Source organism: Molothrus aeneus, chromosome 5 (assembly GCF_037042795.1).
Source record: "Molothrus aeneus isolate 106 chromosome 5, BPBGC_Maene_1.0, whole genome shotgun sequence".
NCBI classification, from domain to species: Eukaryota; Metazoa; Chordata; class Aves; order Passeriformes; family Icteridae; genus Molothrus; species Molothrus aeneus.
Window position 1 is genome coordinate 56,686,753 of NC_089650.1, and position 21,505 is coordinate 56,708,257.

The window sequence follows — 21,505 nt, forward strand, 5'->3', positions numbered from 1 at the left end:
ATTCTGAACACTGCAAAACAGAGAAACCCTGTCCATTTTTATTAACAATATTTCACTACTAAACCATATCATACACTTGATTTTTTTTTCCCTGAATATGAGTATTTTGAATTAAGATGGTTCTTAGAAACTGGGCATGAGGATTTGCTCATATGTTTTTATATAGTTTATGTATAGTAGAACTACTTAATGTAAAATTCTCCTATTTTCAGAAAATGTAATTGCCATCTGTCTAAAGACAAAAACAAAATAATTCTTATGCTGAGGTGTTACAATTTTTGTCTGCCATTTGATAAATTCAGAGCAGTTTAAAAAAGGAGAGAATCAAATCCTCCCTTTCATAGCTACATGTTTGCATTCATTTCTGATTTTGTGAATAAGGTACATTTTTTGCTTAATTACTGGCCAGTGCTCTACACATCACTGCAGTTGCATCTGTATTCTGACTAACTGCTACATTTATAGTACCACAAGAGACAGGAGTTTTATACAATTTAATTTCAGCTCCAGAAGATGTCTTGGTGTCTAAATCTTCCTCATAGTTGTGTATACTTATTGTTTATATCAATGCTGGTACATTTTCCTATGTTAAAATACACTTAGAATAAGGTTTATGATCTTCAGCAGCTGCAGAGAAACAGAGATTTATAGGAGGCCAGGAAAGTCAAGAGTTGAGTTATTTTGAATCCTGCTTTGATGTTTCCAAAGTGTGTCCCATGGAGAATGCCATCTCAAAGTCATCTTTTTCTGATTGTGAAAACTCCACACCTGTAAACATTCCTTCTGTAGAAAGGTGCAGCAAAGGTGCCATTTTTCAGACACAAGAGACTGAAATTGTGTGAGCTGTGAATGGGAGGATTTCCCTAACTGTACATGCATTATGTTATATTTTTTATTTGGGTTTGTTTCAGTAGGGAGGGGTATATAACTTATATATTAACTGGTGGTCACAAGATATCCAGTTTTGGAGTTGTTGAGTAGATAATATCACTGGATGTTTCCTCGTGGAGCTAGAAATGTTAAAATACTGTTGCAGCTGAAAATAATTTGTCTCAATCTGTTTTGCTGCCAAATTGAGAAGGTAGCATTTATTAGTGTCACAAATCTGCAATGGTGGTAATTAAGTTAGAGTAAGTTAGTTACTGCAAACTTTACTCTGAAAAGGGCCAAGTAAGTTAATAACTATATTGAAAATTTTTATTTTTAAGTCCCTAAGATTTTATTAAAATACATTGTAGTATTGCTCAAGTCATCAAGGATTTTAATACTTTCAAAGGGACAGCTGTTAATATTTCTATGCTTAAAATCTCTTTTCTCCTTGTTTCCAGAACTTGTATGTCATTTAGACACATCTGAGCAAATGAATTATTTTTGTGTTTGTTTAAAAATATTAATATTATTAGCAAACTGCTTCGTTATCATGGTGAGTTTAGTACAGCATACACATATCTGGTATGTGCTTGTGTTAAAGGCATGAGACCGTATTTGTAAGGAGTGTGTTTTGCTTGGTACCAAATACTGATCTTGTTTATGAATAGTAGGGGATTGGATCTTAAAAAAAAATACAAAGGTTCATTTTCATAATTCTCTTCATTGCCGGGCTTTACAGATGCCTGGCTTTGTAAATGCTTGATTGAACAAAAATAGTCAATACTGGTACCAAGTATTTCATTTTAGTCTGGTCTTAAGATGCTGTGTCACTTGCATTGAAATTTTTGTATCTGTGCAAAGGGATTAAGTAACTGTAAATCTTTGGTGCAGAAAATACCACATGAATATTTTCCTTTGATCTTGCAGTGTTCCTGTTCCAGTAGTCAGTCTAGAGAAAATTCCTAACCTAGTGAAGGCAGATGGTGCCAATGTAAAAATGAATTCTGCAACCACTACCACCATCACTTCCTCCTCAACTTCTTCATCCACCATACCTGCTCCAACTTTGGTTAAATCTGGTGTGACATCCAAGTCAGTGCCACCATCACCAGAAAAGATTCTGAACGGCAAAGGAATTGTAGCTCCATCAATAGACAAGAAACACCAAAATGGCACTAAAAGCAGTAACAAGCCTTACAAAAGACTTTCAGGTACGTGATGTTGTCATTCACCTTTTGTGGCAGTCTGTTTTTCTTTGTTAATGCTTCTATAGCTCATAATGCAGCTAATAAAATGCTGGGTTTGGGTTGATTTTTTTGCTCTAAGATGCTGGGTTGCATGTATGAAAATGAAGGCTTTCACACTCTTAGCATGTGTAAAATATTTTTAAAGTACACATTCTGTTTAGCTTGAAATTACTGGTCAACAGGCCAAATAAATTTTTAAGGAAGTAAATTCATTAAAACAGAAAGGCAGAAAACTTCTTTAAGCCATTATGGGATTTGAGTCTGTTTACAACAAAGGAAAATGTGCCTTAGTTGGGTGACTTTAGTTCAGTCATGATCAAATTGAACAGCTTTAAAACATTGGTTTTTCTTCCAAGTCATGATTTTTTTAAAAATGCTTTTTTTTTTGTTTTAGATATGAGAAAAATCTTAAGGAGATATGGGAAATGCTGGGGAAGTGTTAAAAGCCATAATTTCCTTTCAGCCCTCTCCCACTGCAATTCCCATATGAGTGGCAATGTTTCTAGCATGAGGATCTTTGTCTTACTCAGGAAAACAGGACAGTGGAGTTGAGAAAATGACATTAAATGGGAAATGCCCTGGATGGCCGTAGGCAGGGTAGTTTTGAGGATGTAGGTCCCTGTTCAAACCTGCCACCAAAGCAGAGAACAACACATTGTGGGAGGACAGAGGCTCTGTTAGAAAGGTTATTTTCCACTGGGAGAAAGAATTATTTTTGGTGGAGTTCCCTAGAGGTGACCCATGTCAGCTGCTGGGCAGCAAGAAGAGAATTTACCCCTGAAAGCAGAAAACAGATTTTTGCTCTGAATGAAGGGAAACAAAGTGTTTTGAGGGTTTTTATTTTATGTTTTTTTTAAAGCAAAAGTAACTGACTCAAATTTACAGCTGAAGAAGCTGTGCAGGGTCTATTCATCAGCTGGCAGTACTTTGTGACTCGGGCAGGAACTTCTTGTGTGTACTGAAAGGCTAATTTTGCTAATGGCAGCATGAGCCACATTAGATCGTCACTTTGGCACAAAGTTAGTTCACGTGATTTCTAAATGTGCACTAGTTATGAACCAGTATAAGTTGTACAAGATAAATGCTTTCATTTCCAGTTAATGAGTGTGTCCTATTTTTTGCCTGAATATCAGGTTTATTTTGTTCATTTTCTCAGATTTGGCAGTTAGCCTATGGTGCTGCTACCTTGGCTGGATTTCAGACCAGTGTGAGGTGTTTGCTAGGGCTGTGTGGGGCATGGAACAATGCCATTGCCTGAAAGGATTCAGTACACTGATTGCTTTCTTAACTAGTTGAAGGTGGCATATAAGGAAACACAACCTTTGTTCATTTATAGCTTTTCACAGCACAAAAATATGTTACAAGAGAGTAACTTAAGATTAGGCTTTAACCCTTACATTTCACTTTTTAATATCCAATATATTATTCTAATAAAAACTCTCTATATTTTACAGTTAATTTAGAATATTGCTTCCTTTTAACCTATTATTTCCCATAATGGGTTAGATGCTAAATTTAACTAATTAAGTTAATCAATTCAAAATTCCTTCTTGAGCAATTTAAACTGTTAGTGGTTTTCCTCATGTCACTACTTACCACTGCAGGGCTGCGGGTGATATTTGTACATTTTTGTGCAAGTGCTTGCAGAAATGTCTTTATAAAGGAGAATCAGTTCTGCAGGGCCTTCCTACAGCTTGCTGGCTTTACTGTGGAGGTGGCTCTGGCACTGTTCTCTCTCTAAGCTCTGACTTGCAGTGTCTTTAAGGCTGGGGAACATGGTGGAAATTTCTGCACTGAACTGATTGAGCACCTGGATAGGCATGTGTTTACTTTTATATGGTTGACAAATACACAGAACTGAGACTTTTTTTTTTACAGCCTCTCTGTCATGGTCAGATTTGTGATCTGTTCAGTCTTACTTCTACTGCCTTGAGTACTGATGCAGCAATGCAATAATTTAGGGATTATTCAAATCGTAGAACTCCTGAGAGCCCTGGAGATGAATTGCCTGTAGATTGTGTGTCACTATGATGTATTTCTCTCTATTATTATATAGGACTGTGCAAAGCCTGATAAAAAGATCTTGGAAGGTCAATGAGATGATTATTTGAGTTATCCCATAATTTCATTCATTTCACATGAAAAGGATGAAACTGCAGCCAAGGGATTTAGGTTTCCCTCAGTCTGCTGCCCTAGAGCTGTACAGACGTTACTTTTTGAAGCTCCCTAATAAGTTTGGCCCGTTTGCATCTGTTTCCTTCCCTTTTTAGCAACCTCTACTGTCTCTCACACTGTTTCCCTGACTGTGATAGAAGTTGGTTTTTTTCTTTGCTGAGAGCTGGTGGTGGTTTGTGTGATGAATGAACCTGCCCTCTTTTCAGGAGCACTGTCCTTGTTGAGAGAGAGGAAACAGCTTGTGGAGCCACAAAAGACAGTCTGTAGCTGCCCAGCATAAGTGGATCAGTGTTTCCTAGTAGCAACTGCAAAAAAATATTTTTTTCTAAATCTTCCTTAGTTCTTGTTCTCTTGGGGGTGATGTTAAAGAATGCAGGTGCCCAGCGTACACCAAGAAAAACTGTTCTGTTGCAAACAGAAGTTTCTGACAGTTCAGTCTTGGCCCTTGCTCTTCTCTTGGTGAGGTTATAACAAATGTTCTTCCCTTTGTCCACTGAACGTGAAGTGGAATCCATTCCAGAAAAACAGCTTTCTCAAGCTGTGCCTGTGCACAGGGCTCTGGGCCTTGCCACACTCCCCATTTCCCAACACAGTGAGCAGAAGCTGCATTTTGTTACTGATAAGAAGGTGGTAAGTTTCACGTAGTGTGTTGCCCAAACCAGGCATGTCTGTAGCTGGCAATTAGATGTTCATGATTTCGCTGGAGCAGCCATAAATGCTTCAGCCAGGAGAAGTGATTTCCTGTTTGTTCAGTATTTTCTGTTTCTCAGGGAAACAATATTATTTTGTTGTTCAGTCAATGGCAGAGACTTCCACTCTTTCTTCTTATAACTCCTTATGTTGATTTTTATCTGTATATGTTTTCCTAATAACTGACTTTGCCATAATCAGTCCTACAAGTCTTAGTTGAGCCACTTACTGACAAGTACCAATCTGGACCACTTTTGATTTTTTAAGTGTTTCCCTTAAAACAGTCCTTGCTTGGTAACTTTCAGAACACATTCCATAGCCTTATAATTGTCTTCAGGACTTTTCATTTGAAGGCATATTTATTAGTCCATATTGTCTCCCTAGTTTGTTTTTTTCAATTTGCATTGAAGGTTTTAGGTGGGTCATTCAGGAAACTGTAATAGGAACATCTTACACTCAAACCCCAGGAGCAACTAGCTCCTTTAGTTCATGAACATGTGTTTTCATCTATTAAGTAGAAAATAATAGTTATTATATTGAGTCACACACTGCTATTTTTGTGTTTCTGTTGTGTTGTAAATGCCAAAGGAACTAAAACTGCCTATAACATATTTCAGTTCTTTTCTAGATTTCACAAATAAAAAACTATGCCAGCTGGTTTTTCCAAGCTCCCTTTTTTGTATGGCTTTGCTAATAGGTTAATAATATAACCATTGAATGTTTGCATAAGCATTTTTAAGTCTAGATAGCAGAATACATAAAACTGCTAGAAATTGTGCTATCTGGAGGCGAGTTGCTGTCCAACATAAGCTACTTCTCCTTACTTTTCTTATTCCAGCTGTTCTTCTTGCTGTGATGTCATAGCATTGTAACACAGCTGTGAATCATTGTCTCCTCTTAGCTCCCATTTGTTGGTTTAAAAGAATTTTTGCATCCTCTGATTAAATGTTGTATTTGAGTACAGGATGTTTATTGTATCTGAATGTAACACCGCTGTATAGTTAAAATAGGATTTGACAAATAGTTTGTATTCCCCTACCAAACAAAGGCAAACTTGTCTGCCAATTATACCATAATTTGTCATGGTCTGTGAAGGTAATGGTAAAGGGTTTTGATGGCATAAACTAAAAAGTGTGTGTCCATAGTTTTGTTACAATTCTTAATGCAAACCCTAAAATTATATTCACATAACCTAAGGGAAGTGATGCTATCTGTGGCATAGAAATAGTAAATCATTAATGAAATTAAATATACAGATACAGCATATTAAATATTAATGCCCTGTTAATGTTAATCATGAGTAGAACTCGTGTAAATGCCTTTTCTCATAATCTCTGCAAACTTGAAAATCCATCTCTCCCTTCACATGGGGAAATAAAAACTAACTTACATGTTATTTTTATAAAGATTTAGATAAATTTTATTTTTTAAATGCCACCAGTAATCAACCATGGGTTGTTTTCTAGAGTTTCTAAGTATGTCAGAGAGATGTTGTTTAAAGCACTTGTGATACCATTTGTGTCTTAGCCCAGCTCTGGAGCCAGAGCTGCAAATGCTGTGTTTTAGGCCTCAGAGGCAGGCAGAGTCAGAGCGGGAACTGAAGTCACAGGGAATTGGCTTAGTCCTTTGTTTGGGCCACTCCACTGTAAGCAGACTAATTTCCATGAAGTCTTTGGCTGAAATCCTGCTCTAAATGGTTTTAAAGATGCAAGGGCAAAAAAATACATAACTCTATGAATGATGCACATAGTACTGTTATGGGATGCTGGGGTTGGGGTCAGTGGTTCAGGTTGAACCTGATTAAACCAAATTCTAACAGGCAAAAATTATAAGGTACTCTGGTTAAAACTTCTATAATAATGTATTTTTTTTCTCATTTCCCATTCTCGCACTTAACAGAAAGAGAATTTGACCCAAATAAGCACTGTGGAGTACTGGATCCTGAAACAAAGAAACCTTGCACAAGATCACTCACCTGCAAGGTATTTTTCTTAGAAGATAAAATATCAGATGCTTTGTTATAGTTTAAATCCTACCACAGTAGTTTGAGAGGTCATACCTGCTCCTGTCTTACAGACAATGGGTATGGTATTCAGGCGCTGTCTTCAGGTAATTCTTTTGTGTAATTCTGTTTCTTTGAATCAGAGCATCTGCATTATTCCACTGATATTTCTAAAAAGATTTTTTTCATGTCATTTTATTATGCAAAAAGCATTAACGTTTCATGTAGAAGCCCAAGTGTTATTTTAAATGCTTCTTTTTTGCTTCATGTGTGCAACAATGTTAAAGTATAGTCAGTTTTCAGTAAAAAAAAATTACCATATTTTTGTATAATAAATTACTTGGAGGCTGCCCTTGTGATAGTAATAACTCCCGCATCAAAAGTAGCTGCAATGTGAGACATTTCTAATGAACATTTGTATGTGTATGTGCTGCCTGTCAGTAGAGATCATCAGCTAAATTTGCTTTAAAATCTATTCATGTTTTTCAATCCAATGAAATCAGTTTTTCATTGTAAGTTAAAAGCTACAATGATTTTCTTAATATCTTTAAATTACTGCAATTCTATTTTCCATCTTGAAAAAGGTAAGTCGATAGTCTCTATTATATAGATAAATTGTTGCAAAAAGTAATTTTAGCCTTGATGTTGGCATTTCTTAAGAATGACTTTATAAGTTATCAAAGATAATGTGGAATAGCAGCTTTATTTCCATAACTGTGGCTAAAGTTATTTGAAGTAGATTTTATCTTTTAGAGTAGTGGTGTATCAGAAGTATAGAGGACTCATAAACAATGTCATGCACACACAAATGCTTTTTAACCACCCTATTTTTAGACTCATTCACTTAATCATCGACGAGCAGTTCCAGGCCGTAAAAAACAGTTTGACATCCTTCTAGCTGAACACAAAGCTCGATCCAGGGAAAAAGAAGTTTCAAAAGACAAAGAGCATCCACCATCTGCAAGGGAAAGCTATCAGAGCCAGCCCACACCAGCACAAGACTCTCTGTCAGGATCCTTAGTGAACTCTGGGCAAGAATCTAAAGTAACATCTCCTGCAAAATCTAGACCACCAAATTCTGTACTTCCAAGGTAAGCAGTTCTCCAGTGTGGAATGTTGCATTCTCAGGGTGCTGCAAGAAATTTCTTAGATGTTCATACATCTCATTTTAAAAGTATTTAATGCTTCTTTAGGCTATTACACAATAAAACATACTAATATAAGAATTTCTGCTAGCTTATGTTAACTGAACTCTGTCCATGGTAGCCTGTGATCTAACTGGGAATGAAGAAAGGAGTAGTGTCCATCCTTGGCTCAGAATCTCAGACGAACTGCATTTTTTTGCTAAAATGGTAGTTATAATTAGGAAAGATTTTATTCAAGTCATTTGGTCACAATTGAGAAGAAAAGTCTGTTTACATGAACCAGTGTAGGTATTAGTGGTAAAATTCTGTACATTTATATAGAATTTTTCTCCAGAAATACTTTTCCAATTACGGTGTAATTTTGTGTTGATTTAAAGCTATTGATATCAAACTATCCATAGCATGTCTTCCCTTGTTTTGAAGATTTTTAGAAAGGACAAAAACATTCTTCAGAAGGACAATGAAAACTTCTGAAGGCATCCTTTTGCAAAAAACAATGTGAGATATTTGATCTACTGAATTCTAATCATCCTCTGGAAAACTTCCCGTATATTTTGTATATTTGTGTGACTTTTTGGTACTAATTTTGGCTGGAGTGCATCGAGCTAAATTAGTTGGCTTTTTTCATCTTTATATTTTTTTCATCATTCATTTCTTTGCAAAAACCTTGGTCAGGACTGGGTGCTCATTTTGCAACTGTCCTACTACAATAGTCCTTATGAAGTATCAAAGAGATACTTCTTGTATTTGCTATCTCAGACAGCTGTTTCCAATGTTTTCTGTGTGGCCACCAAGCCTGAATGTAGTTTCATTCCTGCGGTGGCAGAGATGGGCCTTGCAGTGTTTGAGTGAAAAGACATTGAAAGAATACCCACAGATGAATTGCTGCTTCTCTGCCTAATTCTTGTAAAAGCAGTGACCTTACACAGAGAGCAGCACAGACAGACAGATAGAAATGGGGTTTAGTAGGTGTTACAGTCAAAGTAGAAAAACTGGAGTTTTGATTTCATAAACTTCCATGGCAATTCCAAGAGAGTCAGCTGCAGAAACTGCAGAGGTAGCAGTACTCGAGGAGGAGGAGGAGGAGGAGGATTTTAGGAGTCAGACATTGTGTTTGTAGTCTGCATTTCTGTTTCTGCTGCAGTGCCTCTGTTGGGCTGTCCTGCCTGTTTCAGAGCAGCCATGGAAGCTCTGTGTTTGTGGCCTCTCTGTGTTGGCCAGCGAGCCTGGGGCTCTGCTGCTGCTGCTGCTGCTCAGGGGCTGCTCTGTCCTGAGACCAGGAACTCATTGAGGCTGAAGATATCTACAGATTTTGCCCAGTGTGGACATCTCCTCCAGCCTCAGAGTTCTCAATACATACTTGGTTATACAGACTGTAATTGTGAAGCTTTTCCACCCCCACTTCTAATCTAATCTGTTTTCAAACTGCTTTTGAAAGGCAAGGCACCATCATACCCTGTGGTGCAAAGACATTCCTACTTTGTTTTATTGCATTTTAGACAAAGTTAAAGAAAACCTACATGCTGTGAGGAGCTCTCCCAGTTATTGTACTCACTAATCTACCTGTAGAGGGGGTCAGCTAAACACTCTTATATTTAGTACACTGATTTTAGTAGGATTTTTGTAATTGGACCCTTGGGATTAATCAAGTGGCAGAGTCATGGTTCAGTGTAAAAAGATTTTTTTATACCTGATTTTTATTTGTGTTTTAAATATACTTTGTCTCTCTCAAGATCTGAAATCCAACTTCATGGCAAATTTAAAATTTCAAGCAATAGAAGTGTGCTGCTGTTTACATGAACTTGGTGACAACCTGTCATGGTTTGACGCTGGTGCAATGCCACTGCCCCCATGAAAATATATTCTCCTGGTGTCTGCTGTGAGATGTGACCAGGAATAGAGCAAAGCAGGCTCCAACTTAGGAATAAAGAAGAAAAACTTTATTAACCTACAACTATATATAAAAAGAAACACACACAGAACTCAGAATGAAATCTTCCAAAAACATTCCTCCTCCCCCCACCAAATTTCCAATACATCACAGTAGTACAAAACCTTGGATTCTTAATTCAGTTACCACCCCTCAAATCACCAACTCTCAGTCTATCATCACCCTTTAGATAATCAATTCTCAGTTCATCAAGAAGAGAGAAGTCCCTCTTGTACCATAGGCTTCCCCTGGAAACACCGTTGAGACCTCTTGTGTTTCCCCCAGGAGTTCTCTGCTTTTAACCCCCTGTGTTCTCAGAGGCGTATCCGTGTCCTCAGTGGCCACACCAGGTGCCAATATTCAAATCTGAGCACCTATTGGTTTGACCACAGCATCCCAAAAAACCTCACTTCCTTTTCAAACCAGGACACAACCCCTGAGTGTATTTCTGACAAGATGAAATGTCAGCTGTTCAGTGTCTTTTACTGTCCTTGTTTCCATTGATCATTTCTGGCATCATTTGCTTTGATGCTTGATGCCAGCAGGTATGTTTATAGAGCCTTTGGGCACTGATGATTTAAATGTATATTCTCCTACTAGACCTTCATCTGCAAATAGCATAAACAGCACCAGTTCTTCAAACCACAGTGGGTACGTACCAGAACTGCCACTGCCTTCCATGGGAGGAGACATCACAAGCAGATTGTCCAGTGATGAAGGAGAAGCGGATGGAGCTGAAGAATCTGAGAAATTAGACTGTCACTTTTCTGGACACCATCCCAGACCTCTTGGGGTATGTGTCAGTCTCTGGTATGCCTTGCCATTGTTCTTGCATAATTAGGGAGAGGAGAACAAATAAGTAATTTAATAAGAAGGTAAGGAATGAAGACCTTACATTCTGAAAAGTGTTCTAAAGAGAAAAAATACATTTAACAGAAAAGGGTAAGGATGGGATAAGGTAGGAGGAGACCACTGGTCGGTACACATGATACATTGATGTGGGACAAGATGGGCAGCAGAAAATCAGTATTTTTATTTTTAGATTGTCCTCTCAGTAGACCTCAAATTGGATGTAGTTCTGCTAAACTGAGGAAAGTTGCATTGCTTTAAATGTGACATGAGCAGATATTCTCTTGGTTGCGGTTCCTACAAAGCTGTACCTGGCAGTTGGTGGCAGAAGGCTAGTACAGTGCTCCATTGATTTCTGTAGTCTGGTTTAAAGCAGTAATTAAATGTCGATTAAGTGAGTGTATGTGGACTTAGAAGCTATTGCTTCATTTATCTCAAAATGGAAAGGCTCTGGTGGTGGCTCAAGTATGTGTTTGAGCAGCTGGTTTTGTCTTTCTCCTGCGTTAGTGAGAAATTTCATTGTAAGTAGTAAAAGCTGCTTTGTGGTATTATCTCTGCAGTGTGAATTTGTTTACACTATTCAAACCAAGAAGCAGTGGGAGAACTCTTGAAATTCTTAGAAGCTGTTTCTCATAAAAATTGAGCCAAGGAATACACTTACATGTTTTCCATATGATATGCAGAATAAAACAAACATTGTGATAACTGGTAGCATTGCTTGTATTCCCTAGAGCAAAGGAGAACTTGTTACTGTCAGACACCAGAAAAAAGCATGACCCAAACATTAAATGACTGTCAGACAAAATCCTGTATTTGGTTCTTACAGAGAAAATGTGAATTACTGTAGTCCACATAATACTATGATATGCAGAAACCTCCTGTTTCCTTGCTACTACTGTATGCTACTTTGGTATTGCTGACTGCTTCTCTATGAATTAAAAACTAAAGGTTCACTGCATGAATGCCCACACAATTGAAAAAATAATCTAAGTGCAGCCAGTTCTTGTGCATGCCTCAGCAGTGAGGCATGGCTGTCAATAGCCATTTTGGTTTAGGATCCTAGTTCTGTTTCAAGTCAAACCCACTGATTCATCTGTTCTCTGAGATCTTAGCATCTCTCAGCTGAAGCAGTTACTGGTAGTGAAACTAGTTCTTGGTCTGTATCAGTGTGAAGTGAGAAAAGATAATGTAAATCACCTCCAAATCATGCTAAATTGCTGAATTTTGTATTAAAAAAGACTGTTTTCCTTACTAAAGGAAAACTACTGTTTTCCTTACTACTGGCCAGGTGGTAATAATTAAACAGGGGGAAAGTCAATAGCTACTCAAATTGCCTCTTGTTGGTACTTGATGTTAGTGGTAGCTCACTGGGAGCTGAGGCTAGTTTGTCAGCTTAGATGGTGGTTTTAATTAACCTGTTTAACCTTGTTATGAAACAGACTTAAAATGAACAGTTGCAGTCTCCACTTGCTGTCCACTAAGCTGACAACTACTTTGAATGGATGCTCTTCTACCACATCAGTGCTTCTGCTGTCAGCCAGAATTGCTGTGACTGGGTCCTCTGTATGATGGAGAGTTGTCTTGTTTTTTGAGGATGGTTTGTAACAGGTTTCTCTCCTACAAGCAGTCATTGCATCATTTAGATCAGTAAGACTGAGCTGAAACAAGAGCAGATTCCTGATTGTCACATTTGAGTTTAGTAGGACTTTTCAGGAAATTCTCCAGAGGAAGGGGTGCAAGTACTCCTGAGCTCTGCAGAATTCTCTAAATACTACTCCTCCAGTTGATTTTCATGCACTGTGAAGAGTGTATCTCATGTTCTGTTGTAGCACAGATGCCACGGATGATAATTTACTTTTTTACTGAAATGTCAGGGGTTTGTTTATTAAGTAGATACTAAATATGTTCCCATTGCACTTTTTCTCCTCTTCAGTTATATTTTTATTGCTGTCATACAACTATGAGATTTAAGACACCCAGAACAGTGTAACTTGTCTTTCTGAGGCAGTAAGAATTTTTTCTCTGAAAGTACCTGAACAGTTACATTCTTTCTCTGGCACAGATTCATTAATGAACTATGAAATATACTTTACACTAAGCTGAAATACTATGCCCATATTTGATAATTCTTAAAAAAACTATGTTGTAGATCATGAAAACCATTTTTTAAAAGAAGTTTTATATGCATGATACAAATTACAACGGTGTTCCTTGATCAGTAAATAAATATTTCATGCTGTAGAAATACATTTGTATAAGCAACATTGAAATACCTTTTCTTTCAGTTCTGTTCATATGGCAGTCGCCTCATGGGAAGAGGGTACTATGTCTTTGACAGAAGATGGGACCATTTTCGATTCGCACTGAACTCCATGGTAGAAAAACACTTGAACTCACAGATGTGGAAGTAAGTGGGATTTTTATGCTTGGTGGGTAATTTGCATTTTTTATTCTGCAAGACTTCTAAATTAGGCACTCCATGGCCAGCGTTCGTAAAATTACCTCTTAATTAATTACCTCTTAATTACCTCTATTAAGGTATAGCAGTAACCTGTATACAAATCTTCTCTGTTAAGAGATATACAGTCCAACAGAACAATCTCCTAGTCTGATGTAAGTTTCTGCCAGATTGAAGACTTTCTAGTCCCTAAGAATGAAGATTTTTGCTTAGGATTTTATGCCTTTATCATGCCCCTGTACCACCCATTCAGGCTTTGCTGTGCAAGACACAGGAGTTGTAAGATAAGGAACTTGGTGCACATCTGTCTGTCTATGATAGGTTTTTAATTCATAGTGCCCTTGCTGCCTCTGGGATCTTAAAATTCTGATTATTACTCATTGTTGAAGCACCTCTCTATCACATATGCAGGTTCCAAGCACTATAGGTTTTACTACACAGAGCCATTGAAATAGACTGCACTTCTAAAACAGATGTTCTTTAAAAAAAAAAGTAATTAAAAGTTAATGGAATGTACAGATAGGACTGATTTTTTGGGGATATTCTGCTGCAGAATATGCATTCTTCTTCAATGTAATGATGCTAAAGTGCAGTGTTTCATGTCACTGTTTATTATCAGGACTGTGTTATATTCTTTGGATGCCAGCCATTAGATAAACAAGGTTTGATTTTTATTTAAATATATATTTTTAAGCACTACAGCTTGGCTTGTCTGACTAACCTGGTAACTTAATGATAATGGTGCCATTGTGCTAGGAGTTTGGAAATGCTTGGTTCTGCCATAAAAGAGCCAATTTCATGTCTTTTCAGAGATTGATCATGCTCAATCTGTTTTGTAAATTCATAAACTAGTGTCTGTCACCTTCCACAAATAAAATTTTTTGTTTCCTTATATAGGAATATTAAATTTTTTTACCTATTGGCTTTGTTTGTCAGGAGAAAAGATGCTTGAGCATCTGAAAAAACATATACCACCACTAGTACAAACTAGTACAGAAAAAAAAACCTCTCTAGTAGTTATTTGAAACCAGAAGTAAACAGGCCTTATCCTGCTCCCACTAAATCTGATTTTAAAAGTTTTCCCAAATTTTAGCTATTTATGTAATCTCTAATACTTCAATGAGCTCCAGCCATACTCACTTGTCTGTGTAACACAGGAAGCTGACAGTGCTTTACCCCAGTATTCCTCTGCTGTCCTCAACCTTCCTCTGGGCTGACCTTTCCCTGTGCTCCCCAGGCAGAGCTGGATGTGAGGCTGCTGTTCCATAGCTCTGCAGCTGTGGCCAGAGGTGCAGGGGTGCAGGGCCATGTTCTCAGAACTAACATTAACAAAGTACTTTTATCTCTACTTCTCAAAGTACTTTGCAAATGTGGGTAGGAATTGTTGGCCCTTCTTTAAAAGGAACCTGAAGGACAGCTCTGATAAGCAGCTGTGTTTGCATTGCAAGTGGCAGGCAGTAGGACTTCCTCACTTCTGACAGCATGGACCTATGTAATCCCTTATGGAACTGTGCCATAAACTGTGTTCTGTCCAACAGTCTCCAGAGGAGGAATACCTGGAGAGAGCACTTGTAATTGGGATTTGATTTATGATAAGACAGCACACTCAGGGCTGCTGTTTTATTGTACTTCTGTGAGGGCAAGAGTAAGCCTTTAAAAATGGGAAAGGTGTCACTAGTGAGGATAACAAGGGCAGAGTTATGGGACTGTACAGCTTCTTAGAAAAGAGAAATAGGATTAAACTGTGAATTAAATATAAGTCTAAATAATGGGAAAAGATCACATAATAGTTTTCCAAGAGACATTATGAAGGTCTGGTTCTTCAGTAACACCACATTAGATAAAATAATAGGCGATGGCTGAATGGAAAGGAATTTGAATACATCCTACTGATTTCACAGGTAATACTATTGTACTTTCTTCTCAAAAGAATATTCAGCTGTTTATAAAGCTTATCAAGCTCTGTTTAATATTTTGTCAATTTTTCAATATTAGTGAAAATTAATCAATAATTTGCCTATTTAATCCCACCTAACCAGCTCTCAAATGAGCTGTTGGGAATAGCACTGCATTTGGAAAGGGGTGATCTTTCCTCTTTGTGCTCAATGATTAAGTGCTTCACAGCCCCCCAGACTGGCTCATTTACTACCTGAATGAAATCTAACCTATGAGTTTAGGTTGATATTGGAACTGTTCCACAATCTGAAATTTGAAGCAAAAGATACGTAATTAATGAAACCTAGTGACTAGAATATGTATAGGTGCCACTGTCAGGCATTTTATTTGCATTTTTTTAACTGTTTGGTAAAATAAGAGAAGGAAAAAGGAAATGAAATTTGTAATGCTGTGTTTAAATTGTAATACTGTGCACTTAATTGCTGTATGTGATTAATAGAATAGATTAGGAATCAAAATTATAATGAACTAGGTTTGCCTTTTTGAATAAGTTAATGGAAATTATTTCCTGTCTGCATTTTTTGGATGGAATTTTTTATGTATCTCCTTTTTTTTTTCCTTTCTGTTTAGGAAAATCCCTCCTGCAGCAGACAGTCCCATGCCTTCTCCAGCAGCACATGTCTCCACTCCTTTTCCAGCATCAGTCTTACAGCCCTTCAGCAACCCCAGTGCAGTGTATATTCCTTCAACACCTATCAGTTCAAGGATCACTTCTTCCTACATAATGACATCAGCCATGTTATCAAATGCAGCCTTTGTGACAACGGCAGAGACGAATTCCATTATGTCACACACCACAGCTTTTCCTCATGTGGCTGCAAGCCTAAGTATCATGGACTCAACTTTTAAGGCACCATCAGCTGTGTCACCAGTGCCAGCAGTCATCCCTTCCCCATCCCACAAGCCATCCAAAACAAAAACCAGCAAATCCTCAAAAGTGAAAGACCTGTCATCTCGGAGTGATGAGTCTTCAAGTAACAAAAAGAAAAAGCCGCAGTCGTCGTCTTCGTCGTCGTCCTCATCCTCATTATCTTTGCAGACATCTTCCTCATCTTCATTTTCAGGGTCCCACAAAAAGAACTGTGTCCTGAACCCCAGTTCAACGTTGAACTCCTATCAGGCGACATCCTCCTATAACAGTGTGTCTGTGCACAATACCAATAATGGAACAAGCCCACTCAGTGCCAAATCGGAGCCCTCAGGACGGACTTCACTGTCGAGTAGTTCAACAGACTCAGTGAAACACATGAGCATGGTAGTGAGCAGTATTGACACTTCTAATCTGTCTGTATCTTCTCTGGTGCACCACTCAGGGGACCACTCCCTGGGAGCACATAATGCAGTGTCTTCTCTACCCCTTTCTTTTGACAAATCAGAAGGAAAAAAACGTAAAAACTCTAGTTCTAGTAGCAAAGCCTGTAAAATCACTAAAATGCCTGGTATGAATAGTGTTCATAGAAAGAGCACTGCCAACCTTATTTCTGCGGTGCCAGATCCTACAAGCAGCTCCATCTCTCGGCAGGTAAGGGACTCTTCCAGTTATTTCTTTGCAGATCATGTCTGACTTCCTTGAAATATTTCATCCATTCTGAAAAGAAAATACCACATTTGCTTCAGATGGGTTTTCATCACACAACTTACTTTCTAGGTTAATACAGAAACATATTTGTATTTGGTTTGTACCAGACATAGAAAGATGTTTTGAGAGTTAAAAAAATTTTATATATACATACATACATACATATGTGTATGTATATATATATATGTATATATATAAATACTTTCTCAAAATATTTTTATGAGATTTTTTTATTCAATTATTAAAGTACCTATTTGTATCTCAAAGTAAAAATGAATGGCCAGAATTGATAAAAAATTTTTAGAAAAAATTTTCTTAATTCTCATCTCTCTGAAATAAATTGTGTTATTGAAAACAGGAAGATGAGAGTCAGAACTTCTCTTTATTTCTTTCCCCAAACTTGTTGCTGGTTAATTTCCTGATGCTATGCTAGTCTCTTCATATCTCTTCTGTAAAACACATCTACCTTTCTCCTGGAGAGAGTCTGAGGTGTTCCCTGTTTGAAACTGGAAAAATTAAGAAATTAAGTTCTTAACTGGATGACCTTTAGAGGATATTTGGTTACTTTTTCAGTGTACCTGTGTTCACAGAATATTGAAGTCAGTGCAGCAGATAAGGTTACACATGCTTCCTTCATTGATAGCAGCAGAGCTTTGGCTCCTCTTTCAGTGGTGCTATACAAGAACAAAAGTGTATGTGAAGTAAGATCTGCTGGGAAAGCTGCCAATATGATCTTTATAATGATCTACTCTTTCATTCTGCTACTGTGTCCAGTGCTGTGCAGTGCACACAAAACAATGGTTGGCCCTGGCATCTGGAAGACAAGGCCATAGAAAATAGGATACCTCAGAGAAACCAGAGAAGGTAGCTTAGGAAATTTTGGTTTGGTTTGATTTTTTTTTTGTTTCTGAAACTCTCATTTCCTAAGGATATTGCACATTAAAAAAAAAAGTGGAATTTTGAAAAGAAGATGGTAAGGGCAAAGCAATCCATAAGTAATGTGGCAGAAATGGGAGAGGAGAAAGGGAATAAATGAATACTAAAGCTGCTGTAGGAGGCAGAATGAATGTCTCAAAGAATGGCCTAGAGGTATATTTTCTCTTTCCTACTTCCAGCAGAGGTGCAACAGAGATTACTTGTTTGGCTTTTTAAAATGGGAAGTGGCATTGTCTTTCTATTGTAAGCCTCTTAAATGTGTCCTGCAATCAGAACTGATCTTCAAGTAACTGAAGTCAGCTGTAAATTCTTCCTTCTGTTACTCAGTCTGAATTTTGAAACATGTGTCCCCAAAAAGATTAAATTGCCCTGAGGTTTAAGGTGTCAAATGGAAAGAAAAAGTAAGTACAAATTGGTGCTTTGGTGCAAACATGGGTAATAGGAAATGAATTGTATCATCTTTTCCCAGGACACAGACCGTGCCTGTAGCTAGCACAGGGTGAGGAAATCTTACAGAGATTCTGAGTTCAAATCCTGAGCTCCCTCGGGATCAAATCTGTTCCTGTGTGTCATTCCTGTTTCAATTTGGGATGTATTTCATCATGTTGCACAGCAATAGAAGTAAATAAACCACAAGAAATCAATCAGAGGTCTTTGCTGAATATTTGTGAAAATGTAATTCTGGCTAGTATTTTTTTCTTAAGTAAGAGCTTAAATATTTGTAATGAGTGTTACAATATACAGATATTTAAACATGTTAAAACATTATATTTAATATGATACAGCTATTAAAACATGTTACCTCCTCAAAAATAGGAGGTAAAATGGAGTTAATTGTATTTCAGAAATCTAGCTGGCAGCTAATTGTCTTTGTGACAAGATACTCTATGCAATACAAAATAAATTGAATTTGAACCCATTTAAGCATATGGGTCAAATATTACATACTCTACATGTGTATATTGAAGCTCTGGAGAATACAACACTTAAATTCCCTTTTAAGCTGTGCTGTTTGACTTGATGTGTTCTAGAAATACAATTACATTAAAAATCCCACCCAAAAAAAATGATGTGGCTTAAAATCTTGGCTCCTGTTCCTTCATGTAATAGGGGAAATTGAAGACATTAAAAACACAGCAACAGTTGATAGGCTCAGGTATATTTTCTTATTTAATTCAACTCTAGACTGGATAGATGGTAACTGGAAATGTTAATCATTAAGTTTTGAAGTACACTTTCTTTTTAAAGGACACTGGCAAAAAAAAAAAAATTGAGTTTTGGCCTCCCACTTATACTTTTGAAATTATGCTTCCCATCATTAAAGACCCAAGACATCTGGGAAACTTTCTTTCTTTTCAGAGTGCTGTACCTGTTCAGCCTGTGTGGCTATTTCTCCATTTAAAAGGAGGACATGTATTTATTATGGAGGAGTTTATGAATGCTGTTATGGTGTATGCAGAGAAGAAAGATTTGCAGATGTGTCCCAGTGTTCTGAATGACCAGGAAAGATAAAAGGTTGTGTATCTTCAGTCAAGATTTGTAGCTGAAGAATGTTATCCTCTAGAGAACAGCTGAGACAGGCAAAATAAGCTGAAGGGAGCAGGACAGGCAAAGACCCATCCTTTTGATCTTCATGCACCATGGGAGCACCTTCAAAAGTAGCTGTAAATAAAAACTTTAAACGTTTATTCTGGACAGAGTGTGAACAGAGAACACTGTTTCAAGCTATCTCTGTGTGAGAAAGGGCAGGTCTGGAGAGGAGGAGAGAAGCTACCTTTCACTCTGAACCTGAAATGGCAGAATAACAAACCATGCTGCAGAAGGGAAGGAGAAAGCTGCTCTTGTGCAGGCCTTGCCAGCCCATGCCACAGCCCCAACAAGTCAGTAAGAAACTGGCTGCTGCATTTCTCAGTGTTTAGGAGACAGGTCCTTGCTACCTCTCCATCAAAGGATTAAAATGATGTTACTTGAAGTCAGTGACTTTGTAAACAACTATTCACACTGCAGTCATCTGCCATTTACAGACAGGTGTCCATGGTTAAATTTTATCAGTTTTGTAACCCCTGAGGAACTGCTCCTGTGACTCAACAGCTGTGTCCCTTCTTGTATCACAACAGAAATATCTACACCATGTTTACAGGTCATTGTACAAAAACCTATATCAGGCTGCTCTTGCAGAGTGCTGTGAACTCACAAACATTGAAACAAGCTGATGGAATATTTGCAGCATTATAACAAAGTACTTTTAAAATGTATGTATGTATGTGTACTACAGTTTACACTCATTCCCAAAGAAATTCTGTGATGCAGTAAATGGATGCAAATGCAAATTTGAACCTCTGGAGTTTCATTTTTGTGATTAATATTTGCTTTATTGAGTAATGATATATGGGAAAAAATAGAATAATTTAGGGCATGCTTTGGTGCTTGGCCACTTGTTTTGAGCTCCCCAGGAGTGGGGAAGGTCTCCTGGGGAGGATCCCATGACTTGGAGCAGCTGCCCTGAGTGACTCCAGTAACTAGAGAAACCAGTATTTCAGTCTAGAGAGGTGGGGGGTTACAGTTTATATTCCTTCAGCTAGTGTTTTCTATGTTATTTTCTGACCTGTAACAGTATTTATGTGCCTTTTAAGACTATTAAATTATACAGGCTCTGAGAGATAATGATGATTCTATCTGAAGTGTATCTTTTGCAATAGCAAAATACCTGTGTTCCAAATGCAACACGATTAGTACCACGTTACACAGGGAAGGGAAGGCCATCACCAGCATCTGAATTCAACTGATAAATATGCCTCTCAATACTGCTCAATTAATGTTTTTCAGATTGGAAAAAATAGCAGTGTAGCTTTGTCACAATCCAGTCCTTCGAGTACATCAAACCCAGTACACAACAGACAAGTAAGTTGCTTTTAAAAAAGTGTACTTAAGTAGTCTGTAAGCAGTTTTGAAACATTTTATGCTATAAAACCTTCAAATTTTATGCTATAAAACCTTCAAATACAATTTCTTTATGAATCCAGTTCTTTATAGAAGCTGCCTTTTGGTGAGCTAATACTAGATTTCTCCTCTCATATAATTTTTTTCCAGCTATTTTCCCTTCCAAGAATTATGAATTACCCTTTTTTTAGTTGTTTTTCACCACCTGTATTACAGCTCAGGTTGGCTCATGTGCTGCTCACTGGCTGTTGCTTTGGTGATAGAGGCTCAGCAGCAGCAGATCTCTGCTGTTTTTTCTATCCCACTTCTCCTGCTGAGCAAGATGGCACAGCACAGTCCCCAGACTGGCACAGGAGGGACAGCATTTAAAAATAGGCCAGAAGTGAAGCAGCAAAGGGAGAGCAGAAACAGGACAGAGAAGATGAGGTACTTGACGATTCAGAGAAACTAATCTGAAAGCATAACTAACCCATGTGTAATGTGAGTTCTTCTTAAACAGGCTCTGAGTTAGATAATGATAATAAATGCTGTAACTCGGCTTTTTTGGTCCAGCCCTCATCTGTCTGGAGGACTGCTACCCTGGTTTATTTTAATATGGTCCCTACTATTTGATTCTCCAAGTTGAGTACTTTATCAAGAATATAATATCAAATTCTTTAGTGTGAAAAGGTTTCCCACCTCAGCAAGGTATAGTCACAAGTAATCCAGAGGTTTTTCTGTACAGCTAG

General features: G+C 37.6%; 1 protein-coding gene across 4 annotated transcripts in view; it reads left to right on the forward strand.

Moving 5' to 3' along the window:
- The window catches only part of ATXN7L1 (ataxin 7 like 1), a 110,893-nt gene that overhangs the window by 84,329 nt on the left and 5,059 nt on the right, over window positions 1–21,505 (forward strand). For all 4 annotated transcript variants that reach the window (XM_066550830.1, XM_066550829.1, XM_066550831.1 and 1 more), the window contains 7 exons: window positions 1,798–2,081; window positions 6,882–6,964; window positions 7,819–8,075; window positions 10,660–10,852; window positions 13,194–13,315; window positions 15,893–16,844; window positions 20,664–20,738. In XM_066550830.1, coding sequence (XP_066406927.1) covers window positions 1,798–2,081; window positions 6,882–6,964; window positions 7,819–8,075; window positions 10,660–10,852; window positions 13,194–13,315; window positions 15,893–16,844; window positions 20,664–20,738 — 1,966 coding nt within the window. The remainder of the gene's footprint in view (window positions 1–1,797; window positions 2,082–6,881; window positions 6,965–7,818; window positions 8,076–10,659; window positions 10,853–13,193; window positions 13,316–15,892; window positions 16,845–20,663; window positions 20,739–21,505) is intronic.